General features: G+C 41.4%; 1 protein-coding gene across 4 annotated transcripts in view; it reads right to left on the minus strand.

Moving 5' to 3' along the window:
- The window catches only part of SPRYD3 (SPRY domain containing 3), an 80,777-nt gene that overhangs the window by 35,479 nt on the left and 24,857 nt on the right, over positions 1-20,441 (minus strand). For all 4 annotated transcript variants that reach the window (XM_073613559.1, XM_073613555.1, XM_073613556.1 and 1 more), the window contains one exon: positions 19,119-19,243. In XM_073613559.1, coding sequence (XP_073469660.1) covers positions 19,119-19,243 — 125 coding nt within the window. The remainder of the gene's footprint in view (positions 1-19,118; positions 19,244-20,441) is intronic.

Here is a 20,441-nt window from a genome sequence, read left to right on the forward strand (position 1 = left end):
TTTGGAAAGTAGACACCCCAAGCTATTTGCTGAGAGGTATGGTGAGTATTTTGCAGACCTCGCTTTTTGTCAAAGTTTTAAAAATTGAAAAAAAAAAAAAAGAAAACACACTTTTCTTCTTTACTTTCTTCATTTTCAAAAACAAATGAGATGCAAAATACTCACCATGCCTCTCAGCAAATAGCTTGGGGTGTCTACTTTCCAAAATGGGCTCATTTGGGGGGGGGGGGGGGGGGTGTTGTGCCATCTTATGGCCTACAAAACTGATAGGTAGTGAGGAGTGAAATCAAAAATTTATGCCCTTAGAAATCCTGAAGGCGGGCTTGGTTTTCAGGGCCCTGTACGCGGCTAGGCTCCCAAAAAGTCCCACACATGTGGTATCCCCGTACTCAGGAGAAGCAGCAGAATGTATTTTGGGGTGCAATTCCACATAAGCCCATGGCATGTGTGAGCAATATATCATTTAGTGACAACTTTGTGCAAAAAAAAAAAAAAAGTTTGTAATTTTCCCGCAATTTGTGGCAAAATATAAAATATTCCATGGACTCAACATGCCTCTCAGCAAATAGAAAAAGCTTGGGGTGTCTACTTTCCAAAATGGGGTCATTTGGGGGGGGGGGGGGGGGTGTTCCATCTTGGCATTTTATGGCCTTCAAAAACTGTGATAGGTAGTGGAGGAGTGAAATCAAAAATGTATGCCCTTAGAAATCCTGAAGGCAGTGATTGGTTTGCAATATATCATTTAGTGACAACTTTTTGTACAACATTTTTTTTTTTGTCATGTCATTATTAAATCACTTGGGACAAAAAACAAAATTTAAATATTCAATGGGCTCAACATGCCTCTCAGCAATTTCCTTGGGGTGTCTACTTTTCAAAATGGGGTCATTTGGGGGGTTTAGCACCTCAAGAAATGAGATAGGCAGTCATAAACTAAAAGCTATGTAAATTCCAGAAAATGTACCCTAGCTTGTAGACGCTATAACTTTTGCGCAAACCAATAAATATACGCTTATTGACATTTTTTTACCAAAGACATGTGGCTGAATACATTTTGGCCTAAATGTATGACTAAAATTGAGTTTATTGGATTTTTCTTATAACAAAAAGTAGAAAATATTTTTTTTTCAAAATTTTCGGTCTTCTTCCGTTTATATCTAAAAAAAAGTAAAAATAAATAAAAAACAGATATATTATTGCATACTCTAAAACGGCCTGGACACATCTGTTAGTACCCCTAGAAAAAAGTATAAATTGGATCATAGTGATTTTTTTATTTTTTTTGTTATTAGTATCACAATCTTGTTAGACATGATTGAAGACTAATTAGTCTATTTACAGTGAGGGGAAAAATTATTTGATCCCCTGCTGATCTTGCATGTTTGCCCACTGACAAAAAAATGATTAGTCTATCATTTTAATGGTAGGTTTATTTTAACAGTGAGACAGAATAACAAAAACAATACCCAGAAAAATGCATTTCAAAAAAGTTATGAATTGATCGCATTAACGAGTCAAATAAGTATTTGACCCCTTCTGAAAACATGACTTAGTACTTGGTGGCAAGACCCTTGTTGGCAAAAGAGGTCAGACGTTTCCTGTAGTTGGCCACCAGGTTTGCGCACATCTCAGGAGGGATTTTTGTCCCACTCCACTTTGCAGATCCTCTCCAAGTTATTAAAGTTTCGAGGCTGACGTTTGGTAACTCGAACCTTCAGCTCCCTCCACATATTTTCTATGGGATCAAGGTCTGGAGACTGGCTAGGCTTCTTCTTCTGGAGCCCCTCCTTTGTTGCCTTGGCCGTGAGTTGGGTTATAGTCACGCTGGAAGACGCATTCTCAATGCCCTAGCCGAGGGAAGGAGGTTCATGGTCCCATCCATTGTCCCTTTGATGCAGTGAAGTTGTTCTGTCCCCTTAGCAGAAAAATACCCCTGAAGCATGTTTTCACCTCCATGTTTGACGGTGGGGATGGTGTTCTTGGGGTCATAGGTAGCATTTCTCCTCCTCCTCCAAACATGATTTTGGTCTCATCTGACCACAACACTTTCACCCAGTTCTCATCTAAATCATTCAGATGTTCATTAGCAAACTTCAGGATGGGCCTGTATATATGCACTTTCTTGAGCAGGGGAATGCTGCAGGATTTGAGTCCTCCACAAGGTGAGCTCTTGCATGGAGCCCCAGACCGAGGGAGATTGACCGTTATTTTGTGTTTCTTCCATTTGCGGAAAATCGCACCAACTATTGTCTCTTACTAAGCTGCTTGCCGATGGTCTTGTAGCCCATTCCAGCCTTGTGTAGGTCTACAAATCTTGTCCCTGATATCCTTGGACAGCTCTTTGGTCTTGGCCATGGTGGAAAGATTGGATTCTGATTGATTCCTTCTGTGGACAAGTGTCTTTTATACAGGTAACAAGCCGAAATTAGGAGCACTCCCTTTAAGGGAAGTGCTCCTAATCGCAGCTCGTTACCTGTATAGAAGACACCTGGGAGCCAGAAATCTTGCCGATTGATAGTGATAAAGTACTTATTTCACTCTAAAACGCAAATCACTTTATAACTTTTTTGAAATGCGTTTTTCTGGATATTTTTGTTATTCTGTCTCTCACTGTTAAAATAAACCTATCATTAAAATTATAGCCTGATCATTTCTTTGTCAGCGGGCAAATGTACAAAATCAGCAGGGGATCAAATACTGTATCCCCCCCGCACTGTAAATGGAGAAAAGCACTCTTCTGTTTAGATATAATCACATAAAGCACACCGAACATGGACCAAAAAGGAGAGTTGTCTGAGGAGTTTAGAAAGTAAATTTACAGACCAGCATATCAAAGATAAAGGCTGTAACACTATCTTCAAGCAGCTTGATTTTCCTGTGACTAAAGTTGCACACTCAGGAGCTAGCGTTGGGGATTTCTACCACTCGGCTGCAAGGCTTTATCTTGCCTTAAAGGGACATGGTAGCCTGCTCTTGGGATTTATGTTTTTGATGAGAGCCAGTCTATATATCAGCTCTTGGAAGTCAGTGTACAGAATATATTAGACAGTTACTCTGGTTCATTTGCAGTGTTCTCTATTTGCTACCATGTGAACCCACACATTTTTCAGCATATCTTCCTCCCTTGCCAAGCATGTCTGATCCACCCCCAGCCATCTACTAGAGAGTTTGCTATGCAATACGGCAGTGTATAATCTATGGGGACAACTTGATATTCGCTAATCTACGTTTACCATACCTGGCTGGCTCCTGTTTCCGTTTGTAGTGGGGTTCTCCCAGTTTCAGGGGAGTCCCGCTTCTCCTGCATCTTCCGCCCCTGGGATGTCCCACCCCATGGTCGTATATTGTACTCTTCTCTGCGTCCGTAGGCACACTTCAAACCTGAGACAGCTGGAGCAGTTTGCTTAATAAGAGCAGGCCAAACTACTTGTTGGCAGTTACAGAGGTCTCACTGAGAGCTCCAGAAAATCACTAGTCACTAGCAGTGATTGCTAGCAGTTGTGCAACTAAATATTAGTTTGAGGGTTCCATCATTCTGGTCTATGCCATTTTCATTTGTATTAGTCGAGTCAAAAATCAAAAAGGCATATATAAATATATAATAAATGGACATTTTTGTCAGTTTTATTTACTTTTCTGGGTTCTTTATTTGTGAAGAGTACCAACAAATTTGTCAAATGAGATTTTATTTTACAAAATATCACAATTATCTAAATAATATATTTTTATCGAATAGATAATTGTATATAATAGAGAATTGTATAGAATCTACACTGTGTACAAAATACTGGTATTCAACTGTTCATGCCTTCGTAAAGGGATATGTCCTGTCATCCTCACACAACTACTTTACAACCTCAGCAATATGGACAGGTGATGGGATGATGTTCTCAGGATTCCTGCAACACCCAACTGTTACACCATACATAAAACCAGAATCAGTATCCTATAGTGCTCAATGGCAAAATAAAAAGCTCTGCGACAGGTCACAGTCTAAATGGCGGTCACAAGTTTGAGAGATTGAAGGAAAGGCAAGTATATGCAGTTGGCTGGTATGCAAAGCATTTCTGTGCACACAGATTATTATACAGGATTTATATAGCACCATCAGTTTACATAGAGCTTAACAATATAAGAAGGGACAGTACAGTTGCAATACAATAAAATAAAGGGCCCTGCTCATAACAGCTTACTATCTAAGAGGGTAGGGCAAGTGCTACAAAAAGGTTATAATTCCTGGTGACAAGCTGATGCAAGTGATAAAAGATTAGTTGGAGGCACGATAGGCTTTCTTGAAGAGATGAGTTTTCAGGGATTGCCTAAAGGCAGCCAGAGTAGGAGATAGCCTGACAGAGTTCCAGAGGATGGTAGAAGCTCTGGAGAAGTCTTGGAGAGGAATAGACAAGGGAGCCTGAGAGCAGGAGGTCTTGAGAAGAGAGGAGAGGACGGTTTGGGTGATATTTGGAGACCAGATTGGTGACGTAGCTGGGGGCAGAGTTGCAAATGGCTTTGTATGCTGTAGTTAGTATGTTGAATTTAATTTGCTGGATAATCAGAAGCCAGTGTAGGGATTAGCAAAGGGGTGGAAGACACTGAGCGGTTGGTAAGGTGGACGAGTCTGGCAGCAGCATTCAACATAGACTGAAGAGGTGATGGCCTTTGGAGAGGTAGGCCTATGAGAAGGCAGTTTCAATAGTCAAGGCAAGAGATAACAAGGGAATGAATGAGTAGCTTGGTGGTTTCGTTAGTTAAAAAGGGGCGAATTTTAGAGATGTTATTTAGATGAAGTCTACAAGCTTTTGACAATAATTGGATTTGGGGCAAAAAGGACAGGTCAGAGTCTAGGATTATACCTAGTACCTTGGCGTGAGGGGTGGGATTGATGGTTGCATTATTTTTGATGGAAAAGTCATGGAGGGGGGCAAGGGCGGGGGAATTATCAGCTCAGTTTTATAGAGATTTAGTTTAAGAAAATGGTGCAACATCCATGCTAATGGGTCAGTTAGTAATGCGAGAGGAGACTGAAGGAGTGAGGTGAGGAGTATAGATAGATTTGGGTGTCATTGGTGTAGAGATGGCATTGGAAGCCGTGGGAAGTTATCAAGTGACCAAGAGAGAGGAGGTGTATATAGAAGTGTGAAGTGGTCCAAGAACAGAGCTTTGAAGGACCCAGACAGAAAGAAAGTGGAGAGAAGGAGACAGAGTTGTAGGTAACACTGAGGCCCCTCTCACGCTTATGCGACTTGGGACTTCAAAGTCACAAGACAAGTCGTTCCCCATGTTTTTCAATGTGTACCATTCATATCTGTGCAACTTCAAAGTAGTCCCTGCACTACTTTGGTCCGACTTTGATGCGATTTGAGGTCCACAGACCTCAGGTTTACACAGGCATTGCTTAAAGTTCCATCAAAATCACGGTAAAATCGTGGCAAAATCAGTGTCAAAAGGGCCTGAAGGAGCGATGTGATAGGTAAGAGGAGAACCAGGATAGAGCAGAATCTTGGAGGCTAAGAGAGCGGAGAGTTTATTGAGAAAGCAAGCACTGCTACTCCCCTAAAAAGCGATCGGAGTGTGTTTTGACAGGTGGTGAGGAGGTGATATGTTGCATCCCCACCACATTTTGGGTAAACAAAGAGCAGGAGCTCAAAGAAGGAGGAGCAGGATAAGCTGAGTTGTTGAATTACTTTAATGCTTCTGTTGAATTGATCCAGGGTGCCTTCACCTACAGAGGACAGAGAGGGCTTATTTTAAAGGCTCACTTACATACACACTTTGTTGTATGCTAGGTTTATAAATGCTTTATAAGTAGGGGTGCACCGAATGGAAATTTTGGTACCGAAAATGAAGGATACACTAGGCCGAAAACCGATACCGAAAATGACAATTTAAAAAAAAATAAATAAAAAATAAAGTTTTGATATATCAAATTCGACTTTTTAACTATCATGAAATTAATAAAAAATACAATCCATTAATGTAAAATAAGTACTTTAATTAAAAAGTAACCCACATAAATTGGACAGAGAAAATAAAATACTAAATTAAATAAAGAAACTTACAGTACATATGCTGCACAATAATAAAAAATAAAATAAAAAAAAAATATAAAAACAAAACAGGCATAATATAAAATGCCAAAGACTAAGAGACTATGTTTGAGTAGATGTATGGTATTTGCACTGTGTTTATTGTTCAAAAATAGAAGAACCATAAAAACAAGACAGAGGGCGCATGGGCTATTATACACATCATACTAAGCCTTCAGGTCAGTTGTATCAAAGCTTGTTGTCGAAGTAAAACATCAGCTTCCAGTCCAGAATACACCATCATTCACATCACATGTTGTGTTTTGCAGCTGTCCCACTCCCATTTAACAGGCCAACGTGTTTCAAGGACTTGTCTCTTCCTTAGAGCCAGAGCTCCGAGGAGAGGCTAGGCCTCAAAACACAGTAGCCTGTTGGGTTTTCCAGTTGTCCTATAGGTGATGTGATATGGATGTATCATGGGCTGGAAGCTTACTTTGATGACAAGGTTGATAGAGTTGGTTTGTTGTATATTACTTACCATATTAACAAAGAGAGGTCTTTCTTAAGATAATGTACTAGGCCAGTAAGCCCTCTGGCTGGTTTTATTTCAGACAGTAGAGCCATGGACTTCCCTAGTCATAAGAGGGCATCAAAGCGAGGCATGTCCAGTAAAGCCAGCAGGGAAAAATGTAGGCAACAGTCTGGGGCCCACTTCCAAGCACCGGAGATTGTGGAGTTGATTTATTAAAATTGGAGAGATTGAAAAATTTAGCGCAGCTGAGTATATTAGCCAACGAGCTTCGAAGTTTGACTTATTCAAAGCTTAGACAAAAAAAACGGAATGCCAATTGGTTAACCAAACCTTCTACAAAGGGCTGCCCCAGATTTTGCACTCTCCAGTTTTAGTAAATCATTTAACCTCTGTGTGTTTTCTAGTACAATAAAATTTGAAAAACTGAACTACTAACAACACGAGTAGCAAAAGCCTGGGAACTGGCAGGCCTGGCCTTCTATTCTGTTTCATATCCCTTTAATTGCAAAGTTACTGTGCAAAACAAACTGTTACAAAATCAAAGAACAACTAACCATAAGGCCCCTTTCACACTGGGGCGGTGGGGGCATCGGCGGTAAAACAGCGCTGTTTTACCGTCGTTTTTGCGGCTGTATTCGGCCGCTAGCGGTGCGGTTTTAACCCCCGCTGGCGGGCGAAAAAGGGTTAAAACCGCTCGCATAGCCGCGGTATTGCCGCGCTGCCCCAATGATTTCAATGGGCAGGAGCGGTGAATACACCGCTCCTAAGATGTGGCTTGCAGGAGTTTTTTTCTTCTCCTGCCAGCGCACCGCTTCAGTGTGAAAGCCCTCGGGCTTTCACACTGAACAAACAGCAGTGGCTGTTTAGGGTCGGTTTGCAGGCGGTATTTTTAGCGCAATAACGCCTGCAAACTGCCCCAGTGTGAAAGGGGTCTAACAGAATTATGGTAGAAGGCCGTTATTCTGTTTCACAGTTTTTCTGTAATCATAACATACGATTTTTTTTTATTATTTTAATTTTCAACTTAACCCTTTCATGACTAAGCCTATTTTTGAAATTTGGTGTTTACAAGTTAAAATCCGTATTTTTTGCTAGAAAATTACTTAGAACCCCCAAACATTATATATATTTTTTTAGAAGAGAGTCTAAAGAATAAAATGGCGATTGTTGCAATATTTTTTATCACACGGTATTTGTGCAGCGGTGTTTTAAACGCAAATTTTTGGAAAAGTGACGCTTTCATGAATTTTAAAAAATCCAAACAGTAAAGTTACCCCAATTTTTTTGTATAATGTGAAAGATGATGTTACGCCGAGTAAATAGATACCAAACATGTCACCCTTTATAATTGCACGCACTCGTGGAATGGCGACGAACTACGGTACCTATGAATTTCCATAGGCGACGCTTTAAAAATTTTTTACGGTTACCAGGTTTGAGCTACAGAGGAGGTCTAGGGCTAGAATTATTGCTCTCGCTCTGACGATCGCGGCGATACCTCACATGTGTGGTTTGAACACCGTTTACATATGCGGGCGCGACTTCCGTATGCGTTTTCTTCGCTGCGCGAGCTCGCGGGGACGGGGGCGCTTTAAAAATTTTTTTTTTTTTTTATTTATTTATTTTATTTATTTTTGTACTTTTATAAATTGTGTTTAAAATTTTTTTTTTTTTTTTTACTTTTATTGCTGTCACAAGCAATGTAAACATCCCTTGTGACAGTAATAGGTGGTGACAGGTACTCTTTATGGAGGGATGGGGGGTCTAAAAGACCCCCCATCCCTCCTTTACACTTCAAAGTATTCAGATCGCCGAAAACGGCGATTCTGAATACTGTGTACTTTTTTAAATTCGGCGCCATTGGCAGCCGAGTAAACGGGAAGTGACGTCATGACGTCGCTTCCGCGTTTACAATTAGAAGGCTGGAACGAAGCCGCTCACAGCTTCGTTCCAGCCCGCCCCCAGCCGCCGGAGATTCCCGAATGGACACCGGGCCTCCCGATCGCACGGGAGGCCCGGTAACAGCGGCGGGAGGCGGCGGGAGGGGGGGGATGTCCCCTCCCGCTCCTCCGGTATAACAGCCGAGCGGCTTTTAGCCGCATCGGTTGTTATATTCGGGTAGCCGATCGCCCGCTGAAAACAACGGTACCGGGATGATGCCTGCAGCTGCGGGCATCATCCCGGTATAACCCCGGAAAGCCGAGGACGCATATGTGCGTTCGGTCGGCGGGAAGGGGTTAAATGAGAACTATTTTCCCTAAGTTCTCTCCCTAAGGTGTCAGCGCACTGCATGTGCGATAAAACTGTATGTATGTAGCTGCAGCTACATGCATAGAACACTGTGCGGTATAGTGTATGAATGGGTATGGGCGGAGACTTCCCAGAACACAGACTAGTCTACAGCAGTGGCGCTCAGCCAATCACAGCAAGCTGTAGACTAGTCTGTGTTCCAGGAAGTCTCCGCCCTTACCCGGAACACAGCGTGGTATACTGTATGTATGTAGCCAGCCACAGATACATACAGTTTCGCACATGCAGCGGGCTGACAGCTTAAGGAGAGACATAGTTTGGCCCAACAACAAACTATGTAGTTCAAAAGCTGGAGGAGTTCTCTTTTAAAATTGAAAGTGCAAAAACTGTACAACTAAAATGAACAACCAACAAAATAGCAAAGGGCCTGCCCTACCCATTCTTTCTATTCTGTTATGTATGTAGTAAACTAAAAACTTATTTCAAGTTTTGAAGTCTCAACGTTATAACTCAACTTTACAGTCCACTGTAATTGGTAGGTAATTATAGTGCAAGAGTGGAACAACTAGACAATTCTACATAAATTGGACTATGCTACTGCTTTCTAATCTATTTCAGTATAAGTGGCAGATTTCGCTTTAAGAACAAAAGTTGTTCAGCTTTCTCACAGGAGAGACTGAATAGTCTCTCACTCTCTGTACTGGTGCTTGGGGCAGATAAATATCTGCGTGCAATCTGTGCAAGCAAATGAAAACGTTGTTTGTTGATGCGCCCGTACTCAAGGGGATTGTCGCTTCTGGCAATAGGCTGTTCAGCTAAATAAATCTCCAGGTGTTGGGTAGCTGCAGTTGTTGTGGCACTGCTATGGACTGGGGTGCATTCATGTAAAATTTCTTCTAACATGTCAGATATCGAGGGAGTGTGTTCCTTTTCACTTGTATGCGACCGTTTCTCTGGTATACTTTCCTCTGTGCTACACCTCGAAACTCCTTCACCAGATGTTCCATCACCTCCATTTGTGCCTGAATCATTTCCCGTGCACGCTGCTTTTTCTCCACATTAAAATTTAAAATCGAGGATCTAGAACTGTTGCAATGCAGTACAGAGGGTTGGACTCTGAGTTGAAACCGGTTAACGGCCTCCAGTAGAGTGGTTTTAGCCATTATTACGCCATGGTCTGTTTCTGCCTCTTTTCCCCGCAGACGCTTCAGTGCAGCAAATCAAGGGAATAACTTCAGCAATGGAAGCATTAGCTGAGCTTATTTCTTTTGTCAACTGTTCAAATGAAAATAGAAGAGACAAACTATTTTCAACTAACATCCACTGATGCGCACTCAGTGTTGCTGGTGTCCTGTAGAGAACTGTCACTCATCGAATAGTGTCCGCCCTATACTGCGCAGGCGCAGCGTGGAGGACAAAGGAGATGCCGAAAGTCTACGAACATGAACTCTACACGGCGCCTGCGCAATAGTACATTCTGTCACACACTCCCGATGCTCGTACAACTCTGCAAGGGGCAATGTGCCTACAGAATGGGCAGAGCTGATTTACTAAAGGCGTTTTACAATGATGCTTATATCTTAACACGCCCCGCAAAGATCCGGCCATTTGAGAAATCCATTCCCACGAGCATCGGGAGCGTGTGACAGAATGTACTATTAATTGTGCAAGCGCCGTGTACAGCTCATGAACAGCTGTTCATGTTCGGAGACTTTCGGCGTCTCTTTTGTCCCCCGGACTGCGCAGTACAGGACGGACACTATCAGATGGGGGGACCTCTCTCACCAGAACACCGGCAGCTCGTAATCTGCAACATATGTAGCTAAAACATGCTTTCGTTCGTAAAGATCTTTGGAGCATATAGTAGGTACTGTTCCGAGTGGCTACATCTTGCTGCAGTCATTTTGGTGGCATTCCAAACTGATTTTGCAAAGCTTGTAATCTGGAATAAGCAAGTGGAGAATGCTTAAAGTGACCCACAATTTTTCTTCCTCTTGATACAATAGCTGATATTGTGCGCTGACTCAGCAATCCCTCATTCACAGCCAATTGTAGCGTGTGTGCCATACATGGTATGCTTTTAAGTTCACTGTCTTCCATTGCCTTTGCCATGTTCCGCTAGAGGTGCGCATCTTCACTGGTCTCACGATTCAATTCGATTACTATTATCTGGTCAACGATTTGATTCCGCGATGCATCACGATTACCGACGAGCTCCCATTTCTGCTTAGGACACCTAGGCGGCTCTTTCTCCCTGCAATCTTCTGGGACACGTCACAGGTCCCAGAAGACTGCTCAGCTATGCAGGACAGCTCAGCAAGACAACTGGTTGTGAAGCTGCAAGCTGTCACAGCCAGATGCCCACAGTAGTATTGCCAGCGTCGTGGACAGGCGGGGGAGAGAAGGGAGGGTTTGGGTGGCCACGTCGCTGGAGTCTGGGACAGGTGAGTGTCTTTATTAAAAGTCAGAAGATACTTTTTTTTTGTAGCTGCTGACTTTTAATAAAACAAAAAAAAATTGACTGGAACTCCGCTTTGAGTTAAAAATAAACTCACTCTCTTAAAAAGTGCACTAATCTGATGCATTACAGGTTACAGGCATTCACACTGCTGCTTGGAGGTCAGAAGGGATTAGAATCCACAGCTGACAAACAGCCCTGTGAAGTTCCCTGTACTGTCTCTGTGCTGACAGTTACCTGGCTTCCCTGTTTGCACCTTCCAGCACACTAGGAGTTCACACAGTGGAATGTGCAAATGGGGAAGACGGGGAACTGTCAGCATGGAGCGTGTACGAGGTGTAAGTAGAGTACAAACACATTTGTACTCTTACTTCTGTTAAAATAACTGCTTTAATAAATCCCGAGCTACAATCCATTAAGTGCCCCACTGTATGTGCTTTTCAAAAAATATGGAGCTTCATACCGCATTTCTCAGTGTGTGTACATGCTGCTCATGTGACTGCCCGGCCCGCCTCTCTCCTCAAGTCAGTGGAGAATTCTCAGCCCCGCCTGCTGTAGCCATCAGATGAGAAGAGAGGCGGTCGGGGCTGAGAATCCCTCACTGACGTCAGGAGAGAGGAGTGAGGCAGGCCGTGCAGTCACATGAGTGGCATGTAGCTCCATATTTTTTAAAAAGCACATACAGCGGGGCACTTAATGGATTGTAGCTCGGGATTTATTAAAACACAGTTACTTTAACAACACGCTCAGAGCGCTCTCCCAGGAGGGGCGGGGCAAGTCAGGATGACGTCATCCGGCACTCGATTTTTCCGGTCATATGCATCGGGGACACCCGAATCACAATGCATCTATGCAGCAATTAATTTCAGCATCCCTATGTTCTGCGCATTATCTCGGATAATCAGATGCACTTTAGACTTCTCAATGTGTCAAGTATGGTTTTTAAGTCATCAGATATTGCTGCTGCAGTATGTGATCCAACAAATTCACATATATTAAGTAGGATCTTTTTCAATTTAAAATTTGGCATCTATCCACTGCGCTGTCAGGCTAAGCATGCTCGTTGGACTGACGTCTGAACTCCAAATGTCTGTAGTAAAACTGATTGCTATGATGTCGGTAGTCATGAGCTCGTGAACATGTTTTCTAACACTGCCAAACAATTTAAGTAGACAGGTATCTGCAAAGTAGTGTCTGCTTGGTAGTGTGTAACGCGGCTCAATATGTTGCATAAGCCTACGGAAGCCAATGTCCTCCACAACAGAGAATGGCTGGTCGTTCTAATGCAATAATTTTATCTGAAATGGCACAAGCTTTGGGACCGTCACTCGTAAATTTTTTAACCTTTACGAAGACTGTGGTGAAGATGGTGTTGAACTTAATGTGCTTGAGCCTGAGGCACTTTTTGGAAGCGTTAAGCCGCGTACACACGAGTGGAATGTCCGACAGAAAAAGTCAGACGAAAGCTTTTCATCGTATATTCCGATCAAGTGTGTGCCTCATCTGACTTTTTTTCAAAAATTCTGACAGACCAAGAAATAGAAAGTGCTCTAAATATTTCCGACAGAACCAATTCCTATGGGGAAAACTGCTAGTCTGTATGCTGTTCCGACGGATCAAAAGCAACGCATGCTCTGAAGCAAGTACGAGACGGAAGCTATTGGCTATTGAACTTCCTTATTCTAGTCCCGTCGTACGTGCTGTACGTCACTGCGTCCTGGACGGTCTGACCGTGTGTAGGCAAGACCGCTTGAATGGAATTCCGTCTGAGAAACCTTCGGAGTTTATACCGACGGCAAAACCGGTCGTGTGTACAGGACATTACTGTTTTCTTGTATTCTGTATGCTGAACTGGATGACGTGTTTTCAGGTGGTGTATCAAACCTGTTGTTGAAAAATACCTTGGCACTGTACCCCTGCTTGAAATTTCTGCTGAGCAAAGACTGCAGATTGCAAATTTGGGGTCTTGATCAAAACGTTAAAATATTTCCACACTGCAGACATGGTCCACATTTACTGGTAGCGCAGAAGAATAGCATAGAATGATCTATAGTGGAAATTTTTAAAACTAAACACCAGGCAGCTATAAAAAAAAAAAAAAAAAAAAAAAGCCTAACTTGCCAATCTTTAACAGTGCAGTTCTCTTGCCATTCCATTCAAGGTAGTTATGCCTGCAGCCTGCACTACATCTTGGACCAAAGAATATATGCATGTTATTTGGTTTGAGATATTCAGACGACTACTACTATTACTACTTTAAAGAAAAAAAAATTATGCACTTGTCAGTGTAGTAATAACAAAAACATACTGAAATGGCATACACTAGGCATTATCTGGCCTGTTCTATAGATTAGTAGTAGATCTAACTAAATACTGGCAGTTACATACAACTGAAGTGAAAATATAAATATTAATATCTTTTTTTTTTTTTTATAATACTAGTTGGACTGTCATCAGTTAAGAGGAAAGATCTCCAGCAATGCTCACTGTTGAACAGTAGTAATAGCAGCCATCCAGGAGGGCCCAATGCAGCCCTGAATGCTCTAGTCCCAACTGCGTCTCAACCACGAGGAACGTGCTCTCAACTCCAGCATCCATCCGTGGGTAAAGTGCTCCCAACCGCAGGGAACGTGCTCCCCGAGTCCAGAGTCTTAACCACGAGGAGCATGCACTCCGTCCACACAGCGAGTGACGTCACCCGGTGGTGCGCCCACTACTGCTGCACATGCACAATTTTCAGGGCAATTAATCTGTAATTTTTTCCTTTCAGCAATGTGCCGAAAACACCATTTTCAGCAGTTAGGTTTTTTTTTTTTTTGACCGCCGAAATTTCGGTGAATCCCCATTTATAAGTGCAGCCGTTTATACATTTATAACAAAGCCATATGCAAGCAATTGTATAATTGCATCTAAAAAACTTGTTCACCACTAGCCAGATTTAAAATTACAAAAACCATAATAAAAGCGGTAGAAAACTCCCATGTCCATCTTGTATCTACAGGTAAGTCTAGAAGGCGGCTTACCATTAGGTGTAATAAATATCTCCTAAAAGTGAACCATTTAGGAGAGGATTACATGTGTAGCAGCTGACATCAGCAGCACATGCCATCCATAGAGAGCTGTGCTGCAGCCATGACTCCCATCACTGAAAGAGCCAGGGCGCCACTGCAGGGATCCACTTTTAAAGGCAAGTTTTTCATAATGTGCTAGTATGCAGAGCATACTAGCACATTATGGCATGTGCCCACGGGGGGTGGAGACAATTTAAAAAAAAAAATTTTATTAACATGGTTTACTACCGCTTTAAAGCGGCCACTGCTAAACTGAAAATGCTAATTAAACAATGTACGGTCTGGATCACTGCTCATAATTTCATTGTTTCAATCAGTCCTCAATGTAATTATTTGGAGCCTGTATAATACATGAGGAAAATCATGTACAAATGTTATATGTGACAAGTGCGGTTACTTGTTAAGATGACATGACCTTTTTTACAATGTTAACATGCAAATGAAGCTCTCCCTGTAAAGATCATAAATATTTACTTAAAGCGAAAAAAAGCCTATGATGGACTTTCAAAGGCACACCTAATTAAAGTAGAAGAATCTAAAAGTATTTCAGTAAAAGGTTTTTATTACTTGTTAAACACATTACGTAAAACACACATAAAGAAAGAATGTATTGTACATCTAACATTGTCACCATCTACTAGCATAACAGATATGATCCCCTTGCACCCACGCATTTATAAAATTATAATATATATATATATATATATATATATATATATATATATATATATATATATATATATATATATATATATATATATATATATATATATATATATATAACCATAAAAAGACTGTGCTTGCTGGCTTTCTGCTTCAATATCTCAACTGTCGAAAGGAATCTTACAACTGCATAGTGTATCTATCCCAAAGAGCAGATTTAGACATATGTAATAGTAAAGAAAATGTCAGACAATATATTTTTTTCATATAAAGTTTTACTGAGCTGTCTATTTATGAATATTTTATAGGTAGTATATATATCACACTGTTAAAAGAGGGCCACATAAATTAACCATATACTAACATTTGTAATACTAATATACAGGTTGGCAGATGATAGGGTGTTAAAGGAATTTAAACCTGTTTGCAAAAAGGTAATGATTCCAACATGTGCTATCCCAGTCAAATTTCAGTAAGATGGGTGTAAATAGGCATTTTTACCTTTAAACAGGTACTTGAAGAAAGTGCAGCACGTCCTGACGTCCAGCAACCAAACGTGGTGAATACTGGACATGCCCAGAATTGCATCTCAAATACTCCTCCCCCTCCAGTCAGCTGGCGCCAGTGATTGTGACAGCTGATATCCCTGGAGGGAGGAGGGAACAGGTCTCTCCGTTATGGCCTCCTGAGCCGTGTAAGCGCTGCTCCGGTGTGCATGCGCGAAGCGCCGGCATGACGTCACGCGTGTGCCGCCCACCAACACACACAGCTTCATCGGCAGACTGCGCATGTCCACCGGAGTAGCAAGATGGAGGTCAGACGAAGATGTAAATATGTCTGTAACCTCCATAAAGGCCGCTGCTGTTTACCTAGCCCGGGCAGCTTAGTTTGCCGGGCAGTCCATTGGCCTGTGGGCTAGAGGAGCGGGAATGGGAATACAAAAAGGGGAAACAGTTGGTATATGGTTAATTTATGTGGCCCTCTTTTTAACAGTGCGATATATACTACCTATAATATATTCATAAATAGACGGCTCAGTAAAACTTTATATGAAAAAAAAATTGACTGTCTATGACTTATTTTCTTTACTATTACATAGGTCTAAACTACCTTTAAAAATGGCCCTATAACCATCTAATTTTTCCTTAATTTATCATGTTCTTTCAGTTGAGATCAGCTTTCCAGTTTTGGTTTTCTTTCACCTGCAACATCCAGAGATAGACATTTTCCTCTTCAATATACAGCCCTGAAGAAGGAGATATCTGTACTCCAAAATGCGTTGGATGCAAGAGGATCATATCTGTTATGCTAGCAGAAGGTGACAATGTTATAGATGTACAATACATTCCTTCTTTATATGCATGCATTTACGTAATGTGTTTAACAAATAATAAAAACCTTTTACTGAAATACTCTTAGATACTTCTACTTTAATTAGGTGTGCCTTTGAAAGTCCATCATAGGGGGTTTTTTCGCTTTAGTTTCAATACTGGATGTGGCACCATAAACGTATAGAATTACTGTCCCATATTCTTTCATAAATATTTACTGCCTGCACTACTGTACATTTAACAGTTGGATGTCAAATATCATATGCAGGTCTGAAGATTATTTCATTACTGAGCCTGACAGGATATCCTCAAGTCAAAACGTACCCTGTTGGATAAGCCGTCTGAATCGTCTATCTAGTAGGCCTGGGAAAAATGCTGGGTTACCAGGGCCATCCGTGCATTTTCAAAACCTGAATCGTAGGTTTGCCACCATTTATGTAGTACTCCAAGAGTTGCCCTGATCAGAGGAGGACTCTTGAGGGAGGGAACCCAAAAGATTAGGTTCTATCCAGGGTAGACATTGCAATGGTATATCGGTGCAAGATTGTTCGAGTTCAAGCCACTTTTTGTGGCCGAAGACACTACATTAGGCTATCGCTTGAGAGATGGACCTGATTTTGCCCATATAAAATCATATAAATACACTACAGACTGATTTTAAAAAGGTTTGTGGGATGAAGATGGACAAGGTTTGGAAAGGGTATAGAAAACAACTGGGCATGATATTTATCTTCAGAATGTGGTTTCGACCACTTATGCAAGTATTCCTTAAGTTCATGAAGTTGGAAAGTTGGCTGTAAAGATCATGTCCACGGTAGGAGTTATTTTCACTGCCAAATAGTTAAGGTGGGACAAGCTGGGGGGGGGGGGGGGGGCGCAAGGAAAGCATCTTGGACTTGTGCAAATTTGTCTTGAAAATGAATAAAATGCTATATCTGAAATTCACTCAAAAAAGGTTGGGAAGAGCGATTTACGTGTCTAAATAAAAAATGCGAAAGCAGCTACCTTCTGCTTCCCTTAACCGCTTTCCGACCAGCTGCCGTCATTATACGGTGGCAGATCAGCACGTTCCAGCGAGCTGTCATAGCAATAAGTCGGCTCCTTTAAGTGGGAAAGCAGGCGCGCGCATGCGGCAGCTGCACTGCGATGCTCGTGGCCAGCGGTCATGATGACTGCCGACCACAAGCAATTGCGGGCATGGGAGGCAGAACAGGGACGTGTGTGTATAAACACACAAATCCCTGTTCTGTTCGGAGAGACAGATCGTGAGTTCCTAATAGCTAGGAACCACGATCTGTCATCCCCTCTCGTCAGTCCCCTCCCCCTACAGTTAGAACACACAATTAACCCCTACATGCCCCCTAGTGTTAAACCTTTCACTGTCAGTGACATTTATACAGTAATCAGTGCATTTTTATAGCAAAAAATGTGCTATAAAAGTGTCCGATGTGTCCGCCATAATGTCGCAGTAAAAATTGCAGATTGCCGTCATTACTAGTAAAATTTAATTACCAATCAATATACGCTTAATACGATTTTTATTACCAAAAATATGTAGAGGAATACATATCGGCCTATACTGAGAAAAAAAATGAGCTTTTCTTAAAAAAAAATTGGGGATATTTATTATAGCATAAAGTACAAAATATTGTGTTTTCAAAATTGGCGCAATATAGCGCAAAAAAAAAAAAAAAAAAAAAAAAACGCAGAGATGAGCAAAGACCACTGAAAGAAAGCTATTTGTGGGGGGAAAAAAAATGTTGTTTGGGTACAGTGTCGCATGACCGCTTAATTGTCAGTTAAAGCGACACAGTGCCGTATTGCAAAAAATGCTCTGGTCAATGGGCAGCCAAATCTTCCGGGGCGGAAGTGGTAAAAAAAAAAGTTTAAATATTAAAATTTTGATGGATATGGCGCAGGAAAGCCTCCAGAATCAAGATGAAAATTAGGGACAACACAGGACACCCTTGGCATGTGCCAATTGCCAACATAAATTAAGCTGAAGTTGCCTCATTCAACCTTACCGCTGCCATAGAAATGAAGTAAATGGCATCTATCCATTTACTAAAGTTTGTTCCTACTCCAAAATGTGACAGCGTCTCCTTCAGGAAGTTCCAATCCACCCTGTCAAAAGCTGCTTTTGCAGAAGAAAGCAAACAAAGGAATTCTCCAGAGTTTAGCCAAGTGGATTATGTCAAGCACACTTGTGGTGTTATCATTCACCTCTTTGGTGGGTATAAAACCCACTTGATCATGGTGGAGGACTTCCCGAAGGAGAGGCAAGAGTCTGAGCAATATGATTTTAGTAAAGTGCTTTAAATCAACATTTAGTAGAGAGATCAGGCGGTAGTTTATACATTGGGCCTTGTCTTTTCTCTCCTTCAAGATCACAGAGGTGTCTGTCTGTAGTGTGTCAGATGCTTGACCATCCAAATACCCAAACCTGTGCAGCTAGCATGGGAGTAAATGGCTTATAAGCACCAGTGTAGTCAACCCTGAGGCCTGAGGAACTTGACTGCTGTCAGGAATTCTTCTGTTGGGAGCGGAGCATTACGAGACTCGACTGCATCAGTGGGAACGGTAGGGAGGCCTATGGATGTGAGATAGTCACGGATTTGTCATTTCTCCTATTTTTTTGGGCCACACACACACACGTTTAGTTCCAGTTCTGAAGATACAGTTTGATCTATACTGCAAAGTTTCACACTTCTTATGCCATTTTGTACTAGTAATCAATAGTTTGGGATATTCTTAAGATTTTACCAGCCATTTCATGACAGCACTTACTTGCCATCATCCGCGTGGTAGGCCACGGAATCCGGCAGCCATCCTGGTTGGTGATCCAGACTGTAATACTGTGGCACTAGTCCAACAGCGATTGTCCCCCGAACACCACGGTCCACAATAGACACCTAGAAGGATAAGAGGTCATTACTTGAGAGATGAGGGAAATAAAGACTCACGTGAATTTACACATCAATCACAGTAGTTTAAAAAGCACATACACCTGGAAGATTCATCAGTTACCTGCAATCAACTAAGGATTTAACAAAATTTAACATACTCTCTCAATATGAATTCAATATGCACATTGAGGCTGGGCTGTTACCACTAACTCAAAGAAGTTTTTTGCTTCCAATTCATGACGGCCATTTAGAACATTCAAATAATGACCAAACAGGCCCTGATATTCTGCTTCGATAATATATACTCCCTATATCTTAAAATACACTAAACAATGTTGTTCTGGTTCTTTGATATAATAAGTAAAATTTCATATAAACTTTCAAGTTAAATTAAAAAAAAAGGCAGAAAAAGTGGTGATCTCACAGTTAACCTAATTTACAATAGGTTTCTGAAGAACTGTCTGGTACTCAGCACAAATTATTCCATTCTATTAAAACCTGTACTACAGCAAATAATTAAAGGAAACCCAAAATGGTAACGTTCACTGTTTACAAGTGACAAGTAAACCTTAAAAAGGGAACCCGTGGCTGGGCTATGAACATTTAAGTAATTATATTCTTAACCACTTGAGCCCCGGACCATTATGCTGCCTAAGGACCAGAGGTCTTTTTCCAATTTGGCACTGCGTCGCTTTAACTGCTAATTGCGCGGTCATGCAATGCTGTACCCAAACGAAATTTGCGTCCTTTTCTTCCCACAAATAGAGCTTTCTTTTGATGGTATTTGATCACCTCTGCAGTTTTTATTTTTTGCGCTATAAACGGAAAAAGACCGAAAATTTTGAAAAAAATTGATATTTTCTACTTTTTGTTATAAAAAAAATCCAATAAACTAAATTTTAGTCATACATTTAGGCCAAAATGTATTCGGCCACATGTCTTTGGTAAAAAAAATGTCAATAAGCATATATTTATTGGTTTGCGCAAAAGTTATAGCGTCTACAAACTAGGGTACATTTTCTGTAATTTACACAGCTTTTAGTTTATGACTGCCTATGTCATTTCTTGAGGTGCTAAAATGGCAGGGCAGTACAAAACCCCCTCAAATGACCCCATTTTGGAAAGTAGACACCCCAAGGAAATTGCTGAGAGGCATGTTGAACCCATTGAATATTTTTTTTTTTTGTCCCAAGTGATTGAATAA

Source organism: Aquarana catesbeiana, linkage group LG02 (genome assembly GCF_042186555.1).
Source record: "Aquarana catesbeiana isolate 2022-GZ linkage group LG02, ASM4218655v1, whole genome shotgun sequence".
NCBI lineage: Eukaryota > Metazoa > Chordata > Amphibia > Anura > Ranidae > Aquarana > Aquarana catesbeiana.